This window comes from Empidonax traillii, unplaced genomic scaffold (assembly GCF_003031625.1).
Source record: "Empidonax traillii isolate 1590-97213 ecotype Southwest subspecies unplaced genomic scaffold, ASM303162v1 scaffold9:size3134949, whole genome shotgun sequence".
Taxonomy (NCBI): Eukaryota; Metazoa; Chordata; class Aves; order Passeriformes; family Tyrannidae; genus Empidonax; species Empidonax traillii.
Window position 1 is genome coordinate 817,341 of NW_020955202.1, and position 22,509 is coordinate 839,849.

The following is a 22,509-nucleotide window of genomic DNA, read 5'->3' on the forward strand; positions in this document are numbered from 1 at the left end:
TACACCAGACTTTTTATTACTTTAATACCTTATCTGCATGACCATAAGTGAATGATAAATTGAAGTGGTGACTCTGCTGTAACTAGGGTTGACTCACATTTTGCTTGCAGACAATACTTTATGTTCTAAGACCTGTCCGTGACTCATTTTTATTCTTGCCATACAGAACTTAACAAAGCTTAACTTTGGGGACAGCTTATGGAGGCGAAGAGGAAGAAAAGCTGTAGGAGTGCAGATATGGAGAGGACTTAGCTCTGTCCTCAGTGTTCATCCTCCCTATTTCTTGCCTCAGAGAGTGTCCTCATGCTAGATGTAGTTATTTTCAATATCCACAGGGAGCAAGCAGCAGCCAGGAGCTGAGAATGATCATCTTCAGTACCTACCTGAAGTTCCTGAGTGCTGGGAACGAGCACACTGCTGGAAGCTAGCTGCTTTCAGCTCTCTGAACTCTTTCTTTTGGATTTATTCACCTCTGGTTTATTCGCATGCAGTTTAGAGTGTGGCTTAATCGACTTAATGTGTATAACTGAAAATGTGATAAATTGTGAAGGATAATTAGGTAAAGTAAATTAATGGGGGAAACTTCTTGAACTGGGTTTACTCCTAAGGGGCTTGTGATTTGGAGTGAGGGCTCACCACTCCAGTGGCACTCTGGTCTTGCTGGCTACAGGGCCTGGGGACAGAGCAGCAGAGCCCCATAACAGGCTCTCAAGAGCATCTCACAGCAAACTGAGGTTTCAGTTAGACAAGTGACATTGGATTTGCACTAAACTCTGAGCTGCTCTCCACAAGTCAAGGAAGTGTTCACACAATGTCCCCCAGTCACTCAAAGAGCAACTTCCAGAAGCACTTGCCCAGAGCTAAACCATAAACCACTGAGAATTGCCGCAAACCCAAATTACAGAATCCGTCACTGAAATAATGCAGAAAAGAGCCTTCAAAGGACACGAATATCTTCCTATTGCAGCAAAAACTCTTTCAACTCACAGCAACAGAGCTGATGCCATTCAGTATGGCCTGTAATCATTTGTTGCTGTATCCGCTCCTAGGAAGAAGAAAAACGAGGCAGTCATGACAGAAATCTGAATTCTGCATCAGGTTAAATTTTAGACCAGGTAACTCTGCAGTGCCATTCCTGAAAGCTGTAGGAAAGTACAGGAGTTACTCATCTCTGCAAAAATGTTTGTGGATGCTGGTAGAGCTCAAATCGACTCCACTGCAGTTTGCTGCTCTGATTTTTTTTTTTTTTTCTTACTAAATTTGTGCACCTCTACCTTTCCAGAGAGTCTGTATTTCACTCTGCTGTAGCTGTCCTCTGGCACCTCAGTAGTACCCATGTGTTGCTCACCCTGGGATCAGGTGTAATAATAGTAACTCAGAAAGTCAAATGGCACTTCTGGCCATGTGATTTGTTTTTTACATTAAGCAGGGTGTCGAACTGTCAGCACTGAATATCTATCTCAATTTTAGGTGGCCGAGATGTCCAAATTGAGCAGAGGCAGCTATAGAGTTTCCTCTGAGCCACCTGCATTTCCCCTTTCTGGCATCTGGAGCCTGCTGGGCTGCTCGTGGTACTGGGGTGCCATGGCAGGGTGGGAGATGGGCCGGATGCTGCAGGGAACCGAGCACAGTGGCTCAGCCACAGCAGCCTCACCCCTTGTCCATGCTCTAGGAGATAATAATTTGCAGACAGAGAGTTGCCCAAGGCAGCTCCATGCCACTGAAGCTCCATGAGCTGGAGTTTGTGACTGCTGCTGGGACCTGCCCATGGCCTTATCCCATGATAAGGCTTTGCTCTGGAAGGGTGGAGAGAGTAAGGAACCAGGTCCTCAGTCTGGAGAGACACTGAAGAGATACAGATGCCTATGGCTTTTTATGTTTTGCTTTGTTAGTATAAGGTTCCACTTTCAACCTGTGATTATCATCTGGCTTTTGAGGTTCGCCAGTGGGTATTACAAAAACAGAGTGGAAGAAGTTGCTTGTTTTGCCAAATAAAAGGAAATATTTTTTTTAGACCTGTTACTTGTTCTGAGTCAATTTAGAAAATATTTAGGGATTTCTTTAGGGGTTATTGATGCCTACACATCCCCTAAAAGAGGCAGAGGATAGAAATACTCTATACACTACATGCTTGCTATTCCAGTTGAGATACTGAAGTAAAGAAGGGGCAGTATAAGAGTGTCACCCAGCCATCCTGAAGTATCAGTCACCAGAAAACTAGTGGACATAGTTTTCTGGTTTTAGCACACTTGCATTTTTATATGACTGATGAGGTTATTTCTGCAAAGCAAATACGTTTCCCTACAAACTCCTCCCATCTGCCAGTTGGAAATATGATAGCTGATTTGGTTTTGGAAATGAGTGAAAGGAAATGATGAAGGAAATCCTTGAGGCTGAAGAGAAGATTTGAGAGTCATAAGATCTGCTTGTTATTTCCAGTTCAGTGCCATGCTTCCTCTGTGACTTACATGATTTAACTGCTCCTTATCTATGCACTATGGATATTACAAAGGTGAACTCGCTAACCTTGGTAAGGCATATTGCTGAGAGGGAAAGCTTTTATGCTTTATTGTTGATTACGACAAGCAAGCTTTCAAGGATCAGGTTAAATGAAGCAAACCTGCATTAAAAGGCCTTAGAACATAGATGGCTAAATTTTGTGTGGAGTTGTATCTATATAGACTGATCTTTAAATACAGTTTTATAGATATATTTGTTAATTAGAACACCACAATTGCTTTGGTGTCAACAAATCCCAAGAAGAGAATTATATAAATTTTTCACAGTTTCTAAAACTTCTGAACTCGTTGTTTTACCACAGCAGTTTGTGTTGCTAAGAAGGGTTGATTTTACCATATCACAAAGCACAGCAATGTAATTTTCCTTTATTACAATGCACAGTGTTTCCTGCACCCATTCTAGGAGCTCATGCTGGTATTGTGCAGCAGTATTCCTTCAGGGAGTATCCCTCAGAAGCAGTGCTTTGCAAATTTTTAAACTGTGGATCCACACAATTTTTTGGAGGGAGAAGGGGGAAAGAAAAGGCAGATAATCCTCCAAGCAGCTAAAACTTCTGTTAAATGTTGAATATGGTGGTATTACTTTGATTTCTTCTGCTTTGCTTGTTTGTATAGGTGTAGTTGCATTTGTTCTTAAGCAGTTGGGTTTTTTGCAGTTGTTTTATGGATTGTATTTTCTTGTCTTTCCAACCACCAGTTGAATAGCACTCTGTATTCTAGAGATAGATAATCAATGCATTTATGTGGGGTGTTCTCAGAGGCTTAATAAAAAGAAAAGATGCTAGTGGCAGAGGAAGTGGAGGGATGTAAAGAAAAAGAATAGAGTGCACTTTGCATTTAGAAAGGAATAGATGGAAATTTTCTTCTAGTAAATGAGTTGGACTGGTTTAATAATTTTGGTTTGTTTGTGATCAGAAATGCAGTCACTGAAGGTGTGCTTTCTTCTACAGTAAAAGCAATAATTTCAATGGTAACTATTGCTGTGATTGTATCACTGTTGGAAATTGTCAGCCTATTGGATCAATAGGGGATCACTGGGCTCTTGTAACACTTTAGGATATTTTCATAAAATCCAGAAAAAAACCAATAAATAAATTTTCTCTGTATTTATCTGGAGTCTCATAACCTCTATGTCTCTTCCAACAGTTTGCAAAAAAAAAAAAAAAAAAAGATCATGTCCATGAAACATAAAGCAAGCTTTTGATCTCATTTAGTAGTGATGATGAACTTCAGCTAATGCTCCCCCACTGTTATTTGGCAAGAAGTGCAAAGGTTGCCTTTTATCATGTACGTGGGTGGAGACCTGATGTCCAGACTTATCCTCTGTTAAGTGAATGTAGTAAAATAATTTATGGCAACTAGGTCATGATCACTTAGTCGTTTTTAATTTTGGTGGCTTGTATGAACCAAAGAATAAATTCTGAGATTACTACTGAGTTCCTGAGTTCCATTTGGTACTTCTTGTGTTATGCAGAAATAATACCTTTTTAATAGTCAGCAACTATGATATGTTATATACCTGTTATTATATATCTGTAGTTTAAGAAATGTGTACATTTTTATATAGACCCCTAAATGTACACAGAAATGTATACTGTTGATCAAATTACAAAGATACCTACTTGACATACACAAGTACTGTGATGCTTTTAAGCCTTGACATTTACAGAAGAACATGACTGATTATCCATCCTAAGTTTTCACTGAGAATATCTAGTACCTGTGTTCTGAAACTTCTCAGCCTACTCAGGTTTTCCTTGTAACTTATTCTCAGTCAGAATCATCATCTGTTTAATTTATCATACCTTCTTATAAATTGCATTTGGAAATGAATATGCATTTCTTGTAAAGTCAGTATTAGATTTTGATTATCTCCTTTCTCTGGATGAGAAATAGGCAGCTGCAGGTAGCAAAATTGCATTTCAGTCAGGCTGATCAAATATAAACAGAAATCAAAACAGGAAGTATTGCAACTTATTGTGGAGCTAAGGAGAAAAAAAAAAAAAGGTGTAAGAGGGTCCAGAACGCTCTTTCCTCTGGAGACCAGCAAGGCTGGGGGTCCTTGTCCAATAGCAACCTTCCTGTGACTTCTCTGCAGATTATAAGGTAGGGAAAAAACTTAAAGGAGATATGCATCCTCTTATAGCTCCATGCTTGTCTATATGTGTATGTTATGGAACATTAATTGTTCAACATTTAGAACATAAAAGAAAAATTTAAAAAATCCAAATAGTAGGGGTTGAAATGCGAATCAGTGGGCAGGAAGCCTCATCAATGTACACAGGCATCAACATATTTATAGAGGGGTGATTTTGATTAGGGAATTTATTGGCATAAACACATTAAAAAAAAAAATTACCCAGGCCTTTTTTTCCTTTGCTATCATGGTGTCAGGCCTCAGAAGCATGCCAACAGCAGCAAGCTGACCAGCAGCAGGCTGTATTGGGTCAGACTTCTAGTTTGGCCTTTCTCTGCAGCAAGAGAGCGTGGTCGGGTATAGGATGAAGGGTTATTCATGGTTGGTATAACTGCTCCAGCAGAAGTCCTGCCATACAACTTCAGGTACTGGCAGTTTTATGCCATATCACTGATAAAAGTTACATCCACACAAGCACCCCTTTATCAGTACTGTATGGATCAGATCTCAAGCTCCTTGGGCAGCACTCCTTCTGAAGGCAATTTTGGGTGCTGAATTTTTCAAAGGTACACAGTAGTCTGAGTAACAGTTGGAGAACCTGACTCTAAAGAGTGAGCTAAGATTTCAGTGATTAAACACCTGATGCTGATGTTGCTTACCTTGGTATTAATGAGTACAGAGAATGCCAACAGCAGTCATGTGCCATTAAATGGAACAGGGTTGTACTGGTGCCAAGTTGAGTGAGATAATGATCAAGTTGTTGAAGCTATTGTGCCTGGATTGGGAAATCAGTCTGGGCCTGATTCCTGTCCCTAAGAACGGGACAGATTTGGTCTGGCTGGGCCCAGATTCTGCAGTGTAGTTGTCTGCCTGGGAGCAACTTGAGAAAGGTTCTGCTATACCCTCCTACGTGGTCAGGGGGTCCTGGGGAACACACCATTAACAGCACACCTGAAAGTGGCACTAGAAGTTGAGCTCAACTAAAAACAGCTGTCAAGTGCAGTGAGGGGCAGGTATCAAAGGCAGCTGTGTGGAGCTGGAAAGCACCTTGTGGGGAAACTGCACATTGTTGAAGCAGGAGATGGGGACCAAGTAGGGCTCCCACAGCATTGGGGATCACAGTTGTAGTACCATCTAAATTTACCTGCAATCTGGCTTGGCCCCTGATTCCTGGTTGTAGTGCTGCCTGGCTGATCCAGTCTGTAGGCTTGGCTGATGCTCTTGTCTGGGGGTTCAACTTGATTGCTGAAACATAGGAGACCCAGCACTGCTGGAGATGCCCTGACAGGTTTGCTCTCATCCCCAGAGACTTCTTCTGGATGGCCCGGGCCTCCCATAGTTCCTGTGATATATTGTATGGGACATACGGCCCATGGAGATATTCTAGATTGCTTAGGACATTTGAAATGGCTGTAGGTGCCTATGTTAAGGCAAAAAAATTTCATCCCAGATTTTTACATGCTATAATGACGGCTTTAACATCTAGCTAATGTACAGATACCTTCATTGCAGAATCAAAATTTAGATGTGGGAATCTGGACCTTAATCCTACTCTAAGGGAACAATAACAAATAAAAACATTAGTCTGAGTCAAAGTAAATGTTCATTTTAAATAGTTGTATTTGTAAATATGCTGCTGTCAGGAAAAAGAAAAACAATAATCTTGATTGCTAGCATTGGTGATCCTGTGCTGTTGCTGGACTAGTGGGTGTGAATTTCAGAAAATCCAGTGTGAATTCAGCTTAGCCCTTAACTTCTCAGAAATCTCGAAATACCTTGAAATTTTTGACCAGCACTTATAATGCATGAGCGAGTGCATGAGATTTTGATTTTCATCCTATATGAAGTGCCATGTGTATCGTACACGTCTGTAGATGTTACCAGTAATAATTGTATAACATCAGATTCCACTGATTCATCAGGAGAAGGTAATTTGAGGTCAGTGGTGTTGCACAAGTATAAAGCCAGGTGTTGCACAGTACAAATTTCAGGTGAAATGAAATTGTTTCCTCAGAATTTTTTCATTGATGTCAAGAACCACACTTAACACTTAAGTGACTGCAGTACTGGAGCCTATGAGTTGTGTGCTGGGTATTTTATTCCTACTAGTAAGTGGTCACTTGATCAGGTCCTGCTTGAGTTGGTCACTTAGAGGAATGTGAGATTATCAGTCTGATTTCCTCTGATTTTTGCAATGAGAGTATTATGTTTTCTGTTTTATTAGGATTCTTCAGTGCAGTTTGTAGATCTAAGCCTAAAAACACACATCCTTCAGCGTTGTTTATTGTACAGCAGAGATTAATCTGGCTGTCGTTTGGATCACTACTCTGGAGGTGGAGTGCTTCAGAAGGAGAACAGTCCTCTCTTTGCAAATGTTATTGCTCAAGATAAGGGTGTAAATAGCAGATTAGAAGATGACGTGTGACGTGTCCTTCCCTCAGTCTAAAAGTACAGGATCATGGGATGAACTTTGCCTGACTGGTTATGCAGAGAGTGTGCTCACATTTGTAGCTCCTATGGACAAGACTTTGCGAAACAAAAATATAAAATGACTCTTATGAACTCCTTTCTCAGTCACTGCATATGTGGAGACCCTTTACCTGTGTCTGATTCTGAGGTAAGAACCTTATTTAACCTGTGATTTTGCTATTCAGACCTCAGAGGGGCTGTGTTTAAGGGGCAGCTTTGCTGGAGCTGTGTCAGTGCACTAGTCAGGGAGCAACTTTCTATTGAATTGATTATACTATTAGAACTGATCCTGTGCTAAAATCTGTAGAGAAACTGAAGCATGCTTGAGTGACAGGTGTCTTCCCACCGACATCAAAATTTATATAAGTTCCCTATTTAGAATAAATTCCATGCTGTAAGTGAAATAATAGAATGTAGAGCAATGTATGACATTGATAATTTTTCGTGAAGTAATCATGTTCAAATATTGACTGTTTAATAACTCTGCTTACTGGTTGAAGTGCATTCATACTATGAAATTTGTCTTAAGCTGTCTTTCAAACAAAAAGCAACATCTGCCTGCTGTATCAGGTGGCTTTCTAAAAAAGGCTCATTTGAGTTGTACTGGCCCAGCAGAAAACAGCAAGTGGAGAAGAAGGTGACAGAAAATTAGTCTTCTGTCACAGGCATCATTGTAAAAGGCTGTTTCTGGGCTGCATGTTTCCTTTGCATATGCAATATCTGAAATGCCTTCATCTGGTCTGAAACAGATGAACAAAATGTAGCCAGAGACAGACAAAGTGATGCCTCTAGTTTTTGGAATATTTATTAGCTTTCAGTTTCTTTTCTATTCTTTATAAAGGAGTCAGGAAAAGCCAAGGAAATACCCAGAAATTGGAAATTTGAAGGAAAAAGAACATAAATTTTTATGAGCAGAATATTTTTTCTGAAAAACTGCAGGAGTTTTGCTAGAAAAATTCACAACAGTATTACTTTAACGCATTAAAATGTTCCTTCAACAAGTATTTCAGCTGAGGTTATTTTATTTCTGAACTTGTAATACCAGTGCAATTATGATACTTGTGACTCATCCTGTGAGCCAGATGTTCTGTTAAGTAGGAACAACATGCTCATTTTCCAAGCTTCCTTTCTAAAACTATCGGTTTTTCCTGTATTTGTGTTATAATGTATCTCTGATCGTAGTCTGTATGACTTTAACCTCCCAGAGCATAGAGGAAGTTAGCTTCTCCCAGACTGTATGAATTTGCTCACCCAGTTCACTCCTGGCTGCAGAATCTCTAGATCTGACCAAGCGGGAGTGTGGGAGTGAGCAGGAGGAGGGAGTGTGACTGCCTGGTTTGGTATTGGTTACAGTTACATGGGATCTGCAAGCAGTCAGACTGCAGCCTTACTGTTTATTTTCATCACTGACCAGAGGTGAAAGAGAGGAGTAACATAGAACTGAGTGGGTTGGAAGGGACCTTGAAGCCCATCTAGTTCCAACCCCCCCAACCATGGGCACAGACACCTTCTACTAGACCAGACTGCTGACTTTCAAGGCCATCCAACTTGGCCTTCAACACTGCCAGGGTTGGGGCATCCACAACTATTCTGGGTAACCTGTTTGGTGCCTTACCATCATCACGGTCAAGAATTTCTTCATATATCTGATCTAAACCCAACCTCTTTCAGTTTAAAATTGTTACCCCCTGTCCTGTCACTACAAGCTTTGGTAAAAAGTCTAGAAACACAGTATGTTGGTTGAATTGTTTTTACTGGTGTTACCTGTAACATTCTACTTTGGCACAGGAACAAGTCCTGTGAGTGCAGAGTTATCTTTCCAAGATATCATTCCGTGAATTCAGTGTTTATAGTAGGACCTGTCTGTACTTCTGAGGTAATAGGTGAGTTTTAGTGTTAGTAGTCATGTGTGCCAAAGAGGTGCTGCAGGTTGGGTGTTTGCCTTACTCATCACAAGCATCATGATGTCTTTCCTTGCAAAGTTATCTCTTCATGAATTGTCAGTTGCACTTGCTGTGTGTATGGTAACTCTTTCTGTTTTAGCTGTGTTAAGTTGATCTGCCATATGACAAACTCGCAAATTATTAACCGTCAGAAAATTCTGTGGCTTATTTGACTTGTTCACATTTAAAAAGGTTGTTTCTGATGACCACTGGAAGAGGTCCACATCCCAGGATGAAAACAAGGCAGACTCACAAAAGGTCACACCCAGGAGATGGGGCTCTGGAAAAAGATCTCGGCCCAGACCTCTCTCAGACTATGGCCAAATGTCGATCAGAAGTTTCTCTATACCAGAAGATGCAGTTGCGGTGGAGTCTCAGAAGACAGACTGCATGGATGGAGAAAATCAGCCAGGACTGTCATCCGTTGGGTCTGTGGTCCAAAGCAACACAGTAGGCTACCACAGAGGGCGAAAAAGAAGACCCATCTCCGTTATAGGTGGGGTTAATTTCTATGGAAACGATCCAGTAGGAGAGAGAGAAGGTCTGCTGACACAAGTAAGATAAACAGATGTGCTCTGCAAACTGCAAAAGACCCTTTCACTTCCTTGTCTCTGTCTTCAGCCTAGAAAATAGAATGGATGCTTCTTTCTCTTCCTTCCCTTTTGTCAAGCTGACATCGTGCACTTACAGTACTGCTTTCCTGGTCACTAATTACTTTGTCTTCTTGATAAAAAACAATACAGCATGGAATAAACCTGATACTGACTTTGGGATAATCTTTTCTGTATTGTAAATTAACCTGATTTCTTTCTTGGAATGATCATTATGTCTAATATTGGTATATAAGGGCTCATTTGTGTGTAATACAGTTGTGTGTTTAGTCTCCTTAAAGAGTGTTGGGCCTGAGGAACAGAGGAGTACAATCAAATATGATGATAACACATTATTTATTGATCCTTTCAAATTATCCAAAAGCAGATCTGTTCAAAACCTGTGGCATTAGCATTGGTGTTCAAAATCGTGGTATTTGCATGACAAGGATACTTAAAACTAATGAAGACATTGCTTGAGAAAATTGGTAATAAATTTAGAAATTAATGAAAGAAAGAATCTAAGAAGACTGACAATATGAATGAGTGGTTATATACTACTAAATAGTCTAGATGGAACAAAGGTAAAAAAGCAGTAAGAAAGCCTATAAGAAAGCAGTGTAGGTACTGTATAGGTACTACTTCAGTAGTACCTATATACTTACTTGCCATCTCTGTTAGCTTAAATAAACAAGTGAGAAATTAGAAACTTCCGAAAGGTAAAAATTACTCCTTTTCCCCTAGTGGTAGTTCTGAGCAGGTACAATGTGTAGAGGAACTTACTGTTGTGTTGGTAGTGGTGGCCCCATCTTGCATTTGGTTGCAGAGCTTCAGGCTCATGGGCTTTTGTAAGACTGCACTGTATTTTCCACTTTCCAGGAAAGCTGGAGGACTTCTGCCTAAATTGTTTGTGAAGCTGATAAAGCAACAGAAAAAAAGGCGTAATATTTACGTCCTCAAAAAATGTGGTTGTGGTAGTTATTAGTGGAATTTGAGTCCTCTTAATCTTTCTTATGCCACTTGGTCTCCTGCTGGGAAGTCTAGTGGTACTAAAGTGCTGAAACAGTGACAGGATTTTCAGTCTCCTGTGAAAAGCAATTTGCAATATGAACTTTGTTATTATATATTACACATTCTTTTCTTTACAATTCCCCAATGAAAAAATGCATCTTGATCAAAACCTCAAGCGAAACCAATGAAGTTTTTACCTAGGCAAAGGCTTTAGTTTCAAACCCTGTATCATTGGGATATTTTAAAATTATTTTTATTGCTTAACTTGGAGGAAAGAAAAAGAGAAAAAATGTTGTTATAAATTCTAGGCCATCTTACTCAAGAATAATAGATGTATTTCAAGGGATAGTAAGTACTGGCAACTCAAATAATCCTTGCTTGTGGAAGTGAATTAAAACTCTCCAGGCCTTTCATTTACTGCTGAAAGCAAATTGATCTCATTTCAAACCTTGTTCACATCAGTTTAATAACGATGGAACATGCATCAAGGCAGCTATTTGAGTTGACTGTTTTCCATGCTCTGATGCTGCCACAGGGCTTGACTGGGGTTAGATGAGCACATTGCTGGATCTGTGGTCAAGACCAAAATTTTGGAGCATTCCCAGCAAGGGCACATTATTGAGCCAAACGATGGCCTTTCTAGGACCTCGGTTGAGTAACAGCACATCCTTGTCTGTCTGGGGAAGAGATTTGGACTGAGGCCTTACAATAAAATTTTAGTTGCCCAGAAATAACCAGCTTTTTTGCTTAATCAGCCAGTTATTTCCATATAATAACTGCCATAACTTCTACTAGATGTTTGACGCAACATATTGGACTTACTGTCTATGGTGTAGGATCCTGGTATACTGCTAAAGCACTTAGGAAAAGAGGTTAAAAGATGAGATTGTAGTTAAATTACATTCAACACACATTGAGGTTTTTAACAGTCATGTTAGAAAGTAAATTTGTAGCTGGAATGTAAAAAAAGACTAATGAAGCAGGAATACACATGCTAGAAATATTTTATATGGGATTTTCAAAGACTGCTCTTCACTCTGGTGATTTCTTTTCTAAAAAGCTTTGAAAACCCACATAAAATCAGTCTCAATTTGCAAATAAAACAAGGATTTAGATTCTCTAATGATAATTAGGCAAATTAATGATTTATCTAAAGAAAATGGCTTTGAGATAAAGTAACAGTACACCTAGTATTGCCTCTTTTTAATGAGACTCCTGGGAACTCAAAGCAGAGGAACATGGAGACAATTATTATTGTCTTGTACAATATGTTTCTTTTACTTAAAAGGAGTACCTTAATTTGAAGAAAGCAAATGTCCCAGGAAATGAACACAACTTCCAGCTATAGCATGATCAGTCTTTCTCCTTGGCTTTGCCATGAGATGTGTGTTTGCAATGCCAGCTGGCATTGCACAAGCTCTTCTCAAAGCAGTTAGAACCCAGAGCTTTTGGGCTTGAAGTCATCACAGAATCATGGAATGATCTGGGTTGGAAAGGACCTTTAAAGGTCATCTAGACCAAACCTCCTGCAGTGAGCAGGGACATCTTCGACTAGATCACTTTAGTCAGAACTCCATTTGTTGCCTGATTTGAATGTTTCCAGGGATGGGGCATCTCCCATCTCTGTGGGAAATCTGTTCCAATGTTTTACCACCCTCATCATAAAAAGCTTTTTTGTTATATCTAATCTAAATTGATCTTCCTTCAGTATAAAGCTATTCCCCCTTGTCCTATCACTATGTGCCCTAATAAAAAGTCCCTCTCCAATTTTCTCGTAGCTCCTTTAGGTACTGAAAGGCTACAATGAGGTCTGCCTGGAATCTTCTCTTCTCCAGGCTGAACAACCCCAGCTCTCTCAACCTGTTTTCATAGGAGAGGTGCTCCATCACCTGTCTTCAAAAAAGAGTGAAAATTATAGAACGTCTGATCATAACAGAAGGCTAAGGAGTTTTTAATATAACAGAGAACTGTAATGTAATATAACATGTTCTGTGATGCTGGTGGATATGGTATGCAGTGTTTAAGCAATGCCACTTCAACATAGTTGATTCTACTGATTTTAATTAGCTGGTCTATCTGAAGAAACCTTACTCGCTACCTGAGTTTTGCTCAGTTGGACTTGCTGGTATATTTACTAACACTGGATTCTCCTGTTTTCCCTGTAGCCTGTAACACGGCCACCTGTTCCAGCACACCAGGTGCCCCCGTACAAAGCTGTTTCAGCCAGGTTTCGGCCACTCACCTTTTCACAAAGTACCCCGATTGGCCTGGACCGGGTTGGACGGAGGCGGCAGATGAGAACATCTAATGGTAAGATGAGCAAGTATTTTTGACTTTGTAGATCTCAAAGTCATACTCCAGGCTGCTCAGGAATTAGAATATGGTATGGAACACAAAAGGATGCAAACCAACTCAGTAACAAAGTAGTACCTAGCTAAGTTACTTTGTTTTGCAAGTTTCTTATTAGTAGCTGTTGTGCTTATGTAAAACTTGTTTGTCACACCTGCCATTTGACAGTGGTATGATTTATTGTTCTGTACCACTTACACTCCTGTATTTTCCACTCTCTATTTGTATCCTTACCTGAAGATAATAGATAGTGAAGGAAGTGAAGTCTAATATGCTTTGAGTTTATACCTGAATCCTAGCCACACTGCACATGTATTTTTAATTTACTAATTGCCATGCACTCAGCTTAACTGCTTAGAGATAGGCAAGCAATAAATAAGTAGCCCAACCAGGTGAGTAGCCCAACCAGGGCTCTGGTACATGAAGGACTAAACATTTCCTTTTGGAAGCATTGCCCTTTATCAGACTCTGTGGCCTCTGTATTTCTACTGTAATTGTTTACTCTTAGCATGCAATGCCATCTCGAGTTAATAGAAAGTCCTGTCTAGTATTAGTGGAACATTTCTTTGCAGGTGGGACCAGAAGACCTGGGGTTAATACCACTTGTATTCTTTCAGACCACTGTGAGCATAATCTGAACAGTTATTCATGTTTCACTGGCAAGGGTTAGAAATAAAAGCAAAATTTTCACTTTACATCCTTCACTGTTAATAATGAGCAAAACACTGCTGTGAACCTTCACCCTAAATATTTTGGATCAGGCCTTGCCGTGGTTGAAGTAGGAAACTTAACAAACAGCATTTTCAGTTCTTCTTTATTAAAATTACAAATACGTTTGCAAGTCAGTAGGTGGCTTCTATGGTTCTAAGATAAGTTAATGTGCAATGATGTCCAAATCCTGCTCAAAAAAATACCTCAAAAAAAATTATGTAAGAACATGCTAAAACTGCATTTTCCGGTCTTGAATGGAACGTGACAGTTTTCTTCAGAAACAGACTCGAGAATTTCGAACTACAGCAATGAGATACTTTACATATACTGTATCAGTATTTAACTTTTCATTTATATTGTAGTAAAATATTGGGAACTACTTTAAAATCCATGTCTGGATTGTGTTCTTGCTTTATGCATCTTAGTATACCTAATGATCCAGATCAGACATTGAGGTAAACTAGACATCTAATGCTGCAGCCCTTGCTGAGATTATGTGGTATCTCAGTCCATGATTCCAGAAGGATCATTCACAGAATACAAGTGTAGCCATAAGCTAGTTTGGGGAAAAAAGAGGATCACAGAGTAGGATTTATTTTTCTATTTTTAGTTATCCTTTCTGCTTCATGTTTGGAAACCTCATGAAGTAATATTAGTTATCTAGACAACTGCTTAAAAGCAATATTTTTCCAAGTATTTGGCTTCTGATTAACTGATCTCCTAAACATAAGCATCAGGATAACAGATACACAAACCAAGAGTTCTGCCACTTTTCAAGACAATGAAGCCAAAGCAATATTGATTATGTTGGATATGACTTTTATTAGTCCTTACAAACATAGAAGTGGAGCAGGAAAAGCTTCTGAAGGCAAAACTGAAAGCAAGTAGGGAATATCATGGACTTCACAGTTCGAAAGCAGTTGCAAAGATCTGTTAAGTAGCTCCAGCAGAAAATAGTAAAGTGACTACTGTCATACATTCTGATCTCTTTCCTTTTTTCTCTTAAATCACAAGGCATTTCCTTGTCTTTGAACATGTGAGAGTTTTTTGTTTGCTCATGCACAGTGAAATTTGATAGTACAAAAGCCCTTTATTATAGAAAGTAATTCTAAACCCAAGCACTGAAAAACCAGTGGTATCTTACTTTAGTTACTAGCTAAAGCCTAATACGTTGTATGTCTTCTTTTTAGAACAATAGGATATAGAAGTAAATTTTTAGAAAAACAGCAGTTAGAAGACAGCGAAATATCATCTGTAGGAAACAATAATAATCAGACAACACATAAGGGAAAATTCACTTGAGACTTATATTGTTATTCTTACTCTTAAGGGGTTACAAGTTTTAAATTATATTAAAGAGGTTGCCCAATTTTCACAGTGGAGCAATTTTTATAAGCATCTTAAAACCCCATCTTTTTTGCATGTTTTTGTGTGCGACTTGAATTTTGCTAAATTGATTGGTAAACTCCTTTAGCTAGGCTCAACTCTGAGTAAGTAGAGTGCAATTCAGCTCAAGTTTAAGTCACCTAAATTTAGTCTAAGTGCAGGTACCTACATAAGGCTTAAAATTTAGTACACCTGTTACAAGCAGTAGGGGACTAATGCTTGATTCCCAGGGTCCAGTGCTGTGTGGGGTACCTGAGCATCTGCCTGCAGCTGGCAGATATGACAGAGGACCTACGGGAGACCTATTTCTTTCTCCAGTGGCAGCTGGAGGCCAGCAGGGTATCCAGAATACTTAAAATGGTGCTAAGTAGCTATGTTTAAATGACTGATCTGAGGCCCTTGTCATTGCAGTCAATTAAGGTTAGAGTAGAATTGCCTTTGGGTGAGGTGGATTGCTCTCAGCTCTTTTAGTTGTTACCAGTACCTGCTGATTTAGATGGTTCATTTGAACATGGATGCTAGCATTTAGATAAATAAATTTACATGTCTTTACTTCAAGTAGTATCCTGTTGTGGATGTTTGTCTGCAGTGTTAAATAAAAGTCAAATTTGCCCCAGTTCAATCAAAGTTGGAATATGTTTCAGCCTGTTATGGAGCATAGCTCAGGAACAACTCAGGAGAATGGTCAGTTTTCTTAAGAGAAGAGCTCGTGAGTGGAGTCAGATGTTCAGTGTCTTCACAAATAATGTGAGAAGGGTAGTATAAAGTGAAATGGTAATTCTTGGTTGTGTGCTAAATTATTCACAGTAGTAAAAGCAAGACACAAGGCACTGTACTGGTGGCAGTGTTGATAAAGACAAGGTAGTGCACACAGAGGAGGAACCAGAGCCTAGTGTGCTTACAGAAGAATGGACTCTGGTTTGGATACTGCCATTCAGGAAAAGATCTTGCAATCCTAACAGACATTTAAAGTGTTAGTGCAGTGCACAGTAACAGTCAAAACAGTAAATAAAAGGGCAGGATTTTGTAGGAAGGAAATAGAGAACAAAACAGAAAGCCCAATTGTGCTACTGGTGTGCGTGTGTGGGGGCCATCTCCCTGTTCCTTTCCATCCCAAAAGGCATATTTTTACAGGCAGTGATACAGAGAAAGGCAAAAGGACAAGAAAACTGACCCAGTGTCTCTGGGAGGAGTGATTAATGCAGCTAGGGCTCTGCAACACGAAAAAAAAGGCAACAGGACAATAAAATTTTGTTTTGCATAGAAAAAATGAACAGATAATAGTTATTGTTTCCAATAATGTAAGAACTAAAGGGCACCAAATGAAATCACCAGAGAGTAAGTTCAAAATAAAAGATAGTTTTCATACTCTCTAAAATTAAACTACGAAAGTCATTGCTACAGATGATATTTCACATCCCAACAGTTTGCAAAAATGCAGAAAGTGGTTTGCAATATTCAGTACATTAGACACAAAGGTACCATTTCTGCCCCAGGAGGGATATGACTGATCTGCAGAGAAGTGGAATTTAGAAAAGTACATCAGAAAAATGCCATTGCGTGCCTCATCTATTTTTTATGTTCTTCCCTGGACATCTGCTACTGGCTGCTGTCGGAGCAGTGGTTGGGGGTGACCAGTGGTCTGCCCCAGGGTGGTGGATTCTGTAATACTAGAGGGTATCTAGAATTGGATTTTTTTGAGGCAGGTAAACTAGCTTTTACATTTAGTATTTTAGTATGTGCTACCCAGAGCCTTTTCAGAGTGCCCTGTGCAGTGGATAAGCCAGCTCAGTGTGCATTTGGATGAGGCCACTGTGGACTAGACAAACCTGCCAACACCTTACCCCAGATAAGTACTTTTATGGTTATTCAGTTTGCGTCTGCACAGTACCTAGATGTGTCTGTGCAATGGAGGGGGAGCAGACCATCTAGCATCATCCATCCTAGCAGCATCCCACATAGGCATTAGGTTAGTCTTTGGACAAAAACGTTCTGCAAAAATCAAGCCAAAAGACCGCTTTTCAGAGGTTGTTTTTAATGTATTTTCTACATGTGTGGGGTTTGATCTGTTTTTCCTGTGGCAGCTCAACTGTTTTTCCCTGGTGGATAGGGGTTTGACACGGCAGAGAGCTTGTGCTCTGGCTGATTGAAAGCACGAAGCCTTCACTTGCAGGTCCCAGGATCATCAGCACTTCGGTGTCACTTCTGTTTGCTGGGTTGCTTTGTTTTAGTGGTTTGTGCCAAGAAAAATGCACAGGGCTGTGTATGAATATTTTATAATATCCAGTAGCTTATTTTTACTGTGCTATCCAGCAAGAGTCCTTGCAGAAAGAAATAATACGGAAGTTTGGGAGATTCAGAAGAGAATTCCTGTTAGTCTCCCATGCAGTGTAGCACAGATAGGGTTTTTGCAGGAAGATGGCATTAATATTGCAGGACAATGTTTGGCCTTTCCTCCTCTGTCTGAGGCAGTGCTGGGGGAAAACATGTGATTTCAGTGGGTGTTGAGAAGTCGCTGTATGCAGAAATGTCTCTGGGGTTTTGTGAACATATCCCCGGAGCAGACAGTCCCCAGTCGCAGGACAGGCTCAGCTGAGCAACAGTTTGCAGGTAAAGAAGAAGCCATAAGGATTATGGAGCTTTCCAAACTGCAAGCACAGTGCTTTGTACAAGCACAGGTTGCAGCAGGCTTTGCACTCTGCTGATGGCAGCAGCTCCTGCTTTTGCTTCCAGTGCACACGGACTGATCCAGCTTCACTGCAGGAGGATACAAATGTAAAGGTGGGGAATGCTGGCCTGTGGTGAATGAATGAGGTTGTGCTCTGGCTGGGTCAGACCCAGGGAAAGCTGAATGGTTTGAGTGCTTTCCTGTTTTATTCCCTATTTTATGAACCAGTTGAATTAAGTTTGTAGTTTCAGTGAGGAAATGTCTCTGGCCTCCCCTGTTTTTCCTGAGAGCAGTCTGCTGCAGCCTTTACACTTGGGCTGCTTGTGCCTGTGAAGCAAGAGAAGTTTTAATAGCTGTGCAAAAAATACCTTAATTGTTTACTTCTACTGGAATTTTAACTGGTATATTATGACAACGATAGACCGATACTCCAAACAGTGTTGTAATACAGGGAACTTCCAGCTCCCACCCAGATCTCTCTCCCTTTGGATTGCAGTCATTTGAATATAGATTGAAATCGCATTTAGCTACTTTAATGAAAAACAAATACACTCCTTGCTTTGCTGTGCTCACCATTTTCAGGCACTGTGGGAGCGGTCTGGGCGGCTGCAGGCACAGTGTGGCCAGGGACAGGCAGCCAGGTTTTGTTTCTTTTCTGGAACTTCCTCCCTAAGGGCACCCCATGATGTCAGAGATCTGGGAGCCGGGAGCCAGGCTGAGCGGCTGAGTGCGCTGCTGGCAGTTCCCAGTCAGACTCTGGAGGCACTGCCAGGAGCTGAAGGCAGTGAACAGGCTGTTTCTCTGAGCTGTATGTAGCTCAGAGCCCTCCACCAGCCCTTTAGGACTGAGCATCACATGTTAGAGGTCAAATCTTTGCCCTGGGATCCAGTCTGACGGCAGCATGGTAGCCAGGGGGGCAATGGCACGATTTTGGAGTCTGGAGAGCCTTCAGATGGGTACGTGTGAGTAGAACACGCTCTCTCTTTCTATTTTTTACAGAGTTTTTAGATTGAACTGATAAACAGTGGTAGTCAGGGGGCTTGATTCTGGTCACACTTACTCAGTGTCATTCATGGGAACCTGCAGCCTTACACTGCTGACAAAGGTGCTAGGAGATCTGAATCAGTCCCAGGCTGTCTTTAAGTTTTTTGCATCCCGTTGGTGCAACTGGGAAAGCAGACCCCTCCCTCTGATATTTCTGTCTGTAAACAATAGAGGAATAGATGCAGAATGCAAGCAGCTGATTTCATTTGAGTCTAACTACAAAGTCAATGTAAGCTTGTTGATTTGATACTAAATAACGAACAGTTATCAATCCTGTAATTGTAATAATTTTTCATCTGGAGCCAAATGAAATAGGTTATTTTGATGCGCCGCTGTTACTGGAACAAACCAACAGGCAGTACTGATAATACAGTGGAGATGTATAAAGGATCGCTAGGATTAATTTTTTTGGTGCTGCTTTATAAGATACATATTAATTTAATTTGTTTTCAGATTTTTTTTAACAAAGCAGTTTCAGTAAGTTTTGCAAGATGTATTTTAAAAGTTTATCAGTGATTTATGAATCTGTCGTGGAAAAAAATTGTTTTTTTTTTAAATCAGGAATTCTGCATTCTCCCATTTTAGGCAGATTATACCATTAAGGTGAATGTACATTTAAAATTCTGGGGAGCAGAACAGAATGGTCAGATAGCCATGTTCTGTTTATATCAAGACTATGCCATATTTTTCCACTTTTAATGGAAAGAAAAATCTGTCAAGTTTTTTGGTAAATCTGTGTGGTAATCTGCTTTGATTTCTACTGCAATTTAATACTCAGATGACCAAAGATGCTAGTGATGGTATGAGTGCCCATAAGGAGGGGGTTGTAGTATTTCTCGCTGTCATGTAAATAGAGCTGGCAGCAGTGTGCCTATTGCTACTAGGTGTGTGGAGTAAAGCCAGGAGTCATCTCTTTGCAACTCTCACCCTTCTGGAGCCCAGAGCTCAGCAGGCAGGCAGTACCCAGGTTTGAAGCAGGGTAGAGAAGAAGCAGTGTCAGGGCCCTGCTGCTTGGCCTTGCTGCTTGGTGGAATTGGCAGTTTCAATAATTCTGCTTAAAGATCAGGAGTAAGAGATGTTCTGCAGGCTGTGCAGCAACTTACCTGAGACAGACTAACCTTTAGCAATTGAATTCAGTGCTAGAAGCCCATTCTGAATTTTACTTGATTTTTTACTTTTTATTTTTAATGCATTTTTGAGCACTGTATGATCTTCATACTCTAGTTATTCACAGCTTGGGCCTGCCATAGGAATAAATCTTTAGAGATAAATAAACAAGGACCAGAGAGTGCACTCAGGCACTGGGCCACTGGTCATGAGTGCTTCTTGATTGCCAACTCATCCCAATGGGTTTGAACATGATAGCCATCTTTCAAAGGGAAACCCACATGGACAGGGTCCAGCACTGAGCAGGACGGGCGTCAGTCAGTCAGTGTGACTTGTTCCTGAGATCAGACCCCAGTCCCCTTCATCTGCCAGTACAGAGATGATTGCTGAAAGGATCTGCCACCCAGTGGTGTACCCCAAGTGGGTTTTACAGTTTTGTGCTGTAATATGTGTATAGTGACAGTCACTTAAATGGTATTTCTCTTGGTTTATGTGGTTGTGTAATAAGATGAAGCCCATCTTAGTCCTGGTCTCTATTTATATACAAAGCTGCCTCTTTGGTTAGAAAATCTGCAATTGTCAAACCAAGAATTTTTTTGTGATTTGAGGCAATTAGAGCAAGTTTTCTTTTGGGCAGTTATACCGTGCTCAGTTCGGACTCCCTGTCTCCTCAGGTCTTGGTGCTGCCAGAGCCTCCCCAATGCTTGGGAGAGGTGGCAGCAGCTGGCACAGAGGAGGGGCTGTGTATGGTGTGTGGGCACAGAGGTGTTGGGTCCTTATGTCCCTGCAGGGGATGTGATGGTGTGAGAGCACTCAGCCTGGGCATGACAGTGTCCCTTCTGACTGCTGGGGGCTGCTGGGGCTCTCTCACCTGCCACATGGAAAACTGCACTGGGGCCTCCCTTCTGATACAGATCATTTGAGGTTTCCTCTGGGTAAAAAATAAATGAAGAATGGTTGTAGTTCTATTTTTCGTATACAAAAATTTCTCAGTTTTATTACTTGCTAAGTGAGAAAATTCTGAAAAAGAGTAAAAAGTATTTAATGATGAAAAAGTGGTTGTCCTGAGAGCTCTGCTGCCCTCCTCTTCTGCTGTTGTTATATTCATGACAACAAAGGCAATTTCTCAGCAACTCCTCTTGCATTGTTGTTTTTCTTGGAAGCATAAAAATGATGAAGCTAACAGCTGTTGCACCTTTGTTTTAGTTGCTGCAGATGGTGGGACTGAATCTTCAGCCTTAGTGGATGACAATGGCAGTGAGGAAGATTACAGCTACGAGGAGCTCTGCCAAGCTGCTCCCAGGTACCTGCAGCCCGGAGGCGAGCAGCTAGCAATTAATGAGGTAAGCAATTAATGAGGTAATGTCCGGGACTTTGCAGTGCTGAAGCGATGGGGCAGGGGTGGGGCAGGGACAGGGCTGGGGGGTGCAGTGGGATGTTTTCCACAGCTCTGAGCATGGCAAAATATCCAGCAGCCATGGTGACCTGTCTCTGGCAGGACCCATGAGCAGATGCCAAGGGAAGAGCACAGTGACTTGAACTTCACCAGGACTGTAACTCATTAGCCTATGTAACTGCTCTGGATCAGGATTCTAATTGTTCTTACTAATAAATACGTGCACAGATTTCTGAAAATCTGGAATTTTAATTTTATCCTGTAATGGGAGTAATCGTAGGCACTCTAGTGAGGTATTTTATATTGTTGTAATCTATAAAGTGTTTATAGTTTATCTTTTGTCCTTCACAATCTCATTTTCTTTCTATCTTAGCTGATAAGCGATGGCACTGTTGTCTGTGCAGAGGCTCTCTGGGACCATGTCACTATGGATGATCAAGAGCTGGGCTTCAAAGCTGGAGATGTCATTAGAGTTCTAGAAGCTTCCAACAAAGATTGGTGGTGGGGAAGAAATGAGGACAAGGAAGCCTGGTTTCCAGCTAGCTTTGTCAGGGTGGGTAACTCTCTTGCTTTTGCACCATTGCGAGATTCCTGTCAGAGTGTGGCAGTTGTCATGGCATTACATTTCAGGGAAGGGCCCTGATGGTCAGCATGTTTGTAGCTGAATGTCAGTGGTGTAACTCCTAAGGAGTTCACAAGGGAAAAACCAGTAGAGAATGACACCCCAAGATCCCTTAGCTCCTCTGACACTTTCTACTCTGTCTTCTTCCTTTGTGTGGTCCTTTGTAACCAAAGGAATTTCTCAAGCAGAGATTACAGGAGCAGAAAGCTCAACCAGGGGCTATTACTATACAGAGAGGACACAACAGTTTTCATGAGGGTGTGGTGAAAGCTATGCTGCAGGGATTTTTTTGAAAATAGGACTTAATTTAAATTATCACAACATTATGTAGAAATCTGGTTCACAGTCTGAACTCCCCAGTCAGCACTCACGCAGATTAACGACAGTATAACTCTCAGAGGGTATAAAATTGAAGTATGTTTTAGAAAGTAACTTGAAATACTTTTTGAGAGCCTGTGGTGAAGCCTGGGCCACACTGCATGAAATACTACACAAAGTGCTAGAGGTGGTTCCTGACTTTGCCCTTCCTAGATCTCCAGCCAACATGGGCAAAGTCA

General features: G+C 40.8%; 1 protein-coding gene across 8 annotated transcripts in view; it reads left to right on the top strand.

Moving 5' to 3' along the window:
• The window catches only part of SPATA13 (spermatogenesis associated 13), a 72,204-nt gene that overhangs the window by 33,943 nt on the left and 15,752 nt on the right, over positions 1-22,509 (top strand). For 5 of the 8 annotated variants that reach the window (XR_003571258.1, XM_027884142.1, XM_027884121.1 and 2 more), the window contains exons 3-6: positions 9,261-9,623; positions 12,835-12,979; positions 21,141-21,277; positions 21,704-21,883. Coding sequence is in view for 7 of the 8 variants with exons in the window: in XM_027884142.1 (XP_027739943.1) it covers positions 9,261-9,623; positions 12,835-12,979; positions 21,141-21,277; positions 21,704-21,883 (825 nt within the window). In the remaining variant the exon portion in view is untranslated. Of the gene's footprint in view, positions 1-7,106; positions 7,274-9,260; positions 9,624-12,834; positions 12,980-18,497; positions 18,740-21,140; positions 21,278-21,703; positions 21,884-22,509 lie in introns of those variants that run through there. The other 3 variants (XM_027884180.1, XM_027884169.1, XM_027884189.1) reach the window with 3 other exon arrangements.